At 41.2% G+C, this 3,197-nt stretch overlaps 1 protein-coding gene across 1 annotated transcript; it reads right to left on the reverse strand.

Moving 5' to 3' along the window:
• Positions 1–1,352: 1,352 nt before the first annotated feature.
• LOC106108673 (probable cytochrome P450 6a13) lies at positions 1,353–3,192 on the reverse strand (the record flags this gene model as incomplete). Its single annotated transcript, XM_013289933.1, has 2 exons — positions 1,353–2,188; positions 2,790–3,192. Coding segments are annotated over 2 exons (582 nt in total), but the record flags the coding sequence as incomplete, so codon positions are not given.
• Positions 3,193–3,197: the final 5 nt, after the last annotated feature.

The following is a 3,197-nucleotide window of genomic DNA, read 5'->3' on the forward strand; positions in this document are numbered from 1 at the left end:
CTGTCGCCGGGCGCCCGGCGCGTGATTGCCTCGTAACTCAGTAGTTGCGACGGATCGCATTTGTTTCTCATTTTATTGCTCCGCCGCGCCGACACCGCGCCCCACCATTTTGTTCTCAATCTTTATTGAGAATCGTAAGCTACACGTCTTACGTTACGTGGAAAACTAGTCAACAGTGTGTGACAGTAATCTCAATGTAATATTTCTATGACGACGTAGAAAAGTCGTTCTATAACATGTGTTTGTAGAAGTAGCAGGATATTAATTGGTTCTTTAGAAAGTTTACGGTTTATCACATTTTGCACTAATTTAAAAATAAGTGATAAAACGTGACACTCTATGATATTATCAACGCTGTAAACTTTAGCGAGTCGTTGTGTTTACATTGTACACCAAACTCCAACAAATTGAAGAGACAAACATTATCACAAGCTCAGAAAATCAATTTTTCTTACTTGCACGGTAATTTGAACTCTTAAATCCGTTTGGTTGGGATGGATTACAACATTCAGGACAGACATGACTGTAAACGAATTTTAATATTTACTTCCACCCTCCTCTAAGTCGTTTCACTCGTTAATATATCTCTATAGAGAATAAGTGAAATGAAACGTTATCTACTTAAACTAAAAATTGTCTTTAAATGTAATCCCTAACTAGAGTATAATGCCACGTACGTGTGGAAAATGAGATTTTGTGACAGGCAGGTAGAGTTAAATAAAATATGTATTAACATCGGTGACAGTGTTGCGACTGCGAAGTGCAACTGCTAGGTGCGACTGGCATTGGGCGCTGGCGGACTCACTGTCAGTAATTAAGAGTGGCTATAAATTGTCAGTCGTCGTGATTCCAGCACCGGCGCGACAGAGCGCGCCATTTGTCCCGGTACCTCCCTCCCCCCTACCCGCCTCACGACAGCGTCCCGCGAGAGAGGACCGTACAACACTAGTGTGAAAACTAACAGCCAGACGAACAATTTGTGTCGTTTATTCGACAATAAAAACGCCGAACTGCTACCTAAACATTTTGTAACATACAAGGCAAGTAATACAGACTTGTGTTATTGTTTGTTCTTAGTTTATCTAAACAAAATCGGCTGCATTAGAAGAGATGCTATGTACAATGTAGCAGAGGTGAGGCAACGCAGGATGTTTGTGTTTACAATCTGACGGCAGTAGCTGCAAATGAAATACATCTCCATAAACGATAGAGTGCGCTGCAAGACGCTTTGGACTTTATCCCAATTATCCTGGAGTGCTTATTACCATAAACACTGTTAAGAATAATTAGCGTAAATTTAAATTACATACACTGTAGTAAAAACTTTTGATTTTAAAAAATATTTCCCAGCATTGTTATAAGCTTTATTTTTTATTCATTTCTATCTTTATACATAACATTAAAGTGAAACACGTAAAACAATTCAATAAAAAAATTATTGCTCCGAGGCACATCATAACGTCATTAAAATGAAATGTCTTTCGCTATTGATATTGATAAAATACTAGATAAAAGTAATTGCTACCAAAAGTTATGTGCGACAATTAAATTACCATCACGAAATACTAATAAAGGCAACGTCAATGTTATTTCTTAAGATATATTACATAGCATTTCTATGTCGATAGCTTCACAAAAAAATATTGATAAAAATTCTCTAATAAAAGTATCACATGCTAGTAAGGTAATAATAAAGTAAAATTAAGTGAACGCTTGTTGCAATGTTTGCAAGACGTTCCTGCGTCTTCGCTGGTCACCGGCGACGACTCGATGACGACGCCCGCCTCGTGCTGGGCACGTCGCGTCGCGTTTTACAGATATCTTATTGTACCCACATGTATACACACATACATATGTATGAATGTCTCTCGTTAAACATACGTTATGTATTGGGTCGTTATAACATTATATGTATTTAAACTCAAACTTCTTGAATAGAAAAACTAAATAATACACTTATCACAGCACATTTGTAAACAAATAACAATCACCTACTCTATATGAAGCTACTAAGGTTTTGGTGTTCGCGGTATGAAGCGCAGAGGCAGGCCGCCGCGAATGCACTGCACGATGTCGGAGGCGGGGTGCACGCGCGGCACGCGGAGTGTGCTCGGACCCGGCGCAACCTCGCAGCGCGCCAGCACGCCCGCCAGCCCCGCCAGCGACTGCATCTGCCCCAGCCGCTCGCCTGCACACCAACTACCTTACATACTCTGCAATCATGGCTATCATAACGATAACTTATGCTAACGTGCATTTAGGACATGGCACATAAACTGTTAAATATTGGTAACAAGACATTGATAGAAACCGCAGCTGCATTAGCTGCAGCTTAAAAATCCCCGTCACCAGTGCCACACCCCGACTGCATAGAAGATGGGTATGAAATGAAAGTTCTTCCATGTTCCGTTTGGTAAGTGTGGCCATTTTTTGTTACATTGGCCAATGATCAAGCGGCCACTAGAATACGTCGAAATAGCAAAGTTACCGCTGTCCACAGACGGGCATACGCAATTTCAGATAAGTTGCAGAAAGTGGATATTTCCTCATCATGTGAGTTTCCTTCTCTGCTAAATCCATTCCCCTTTCATTCCCTTCCTCATAAGAAAAGGGTGGGAAGGGAAAGGGACTAAAATTAAACTAAATTTTAGTCCCCACTCACATCATTTTCCGATAATGATAGGATGGAAAAGAGAAGATGAATAGGAGATGGCACATATTTTAACTTGTATGTCCTCAACTTCATCTAATGAGCTAAAGCTAGATAAGCCATTATGTTTTCTACCCACCGATACAAGCTCGCGGTCCTGCGCCAAACGGCAGGTACACGAATTTTTCTACAGATTGAAACTCCTCCGGACTAAATCTTTCTGGTCTAAATTCGTCCGGATTTTGAAAATATTTAGGATCATTGTGCAGCGCCTGAACGGGAATCATAACCACGACTCCTTCATCGATGGTCAAATCGATTTCGGGAAATGTGAATTTTTTTGCGCATTCTCTTATTAAAAAACCGAGGGAAGGAAACATTCTCATGGCTTCCTTGAAAGTCCACTCGAGGTACGTCATCTCCTTCACTGCATCGTAACACAGCTTGTTGTTGTATTTACTGAGTACCGCATCTATCTCCTCATGCACCTTCTGCTGCGCCGCCGGGTGGTAGGCGAGCTGGTGCAGCGTGAAGCTAGTTGCCGACG

The sequence above is a fragment of the Papilio polytes genome, unplaced genomic scaffold, assembly GCF_000836215.1.
Source record: "Papilio polytes unplaced genomic scaffold, Ppol_1.0 DF821422.1, whole genome shotgun sequence".
NCBI lineage: Eukaryota > Metazoa > Arthropoda > Insecta > Lepidoptera > Papilionidae > Papilio > Papilio polytes.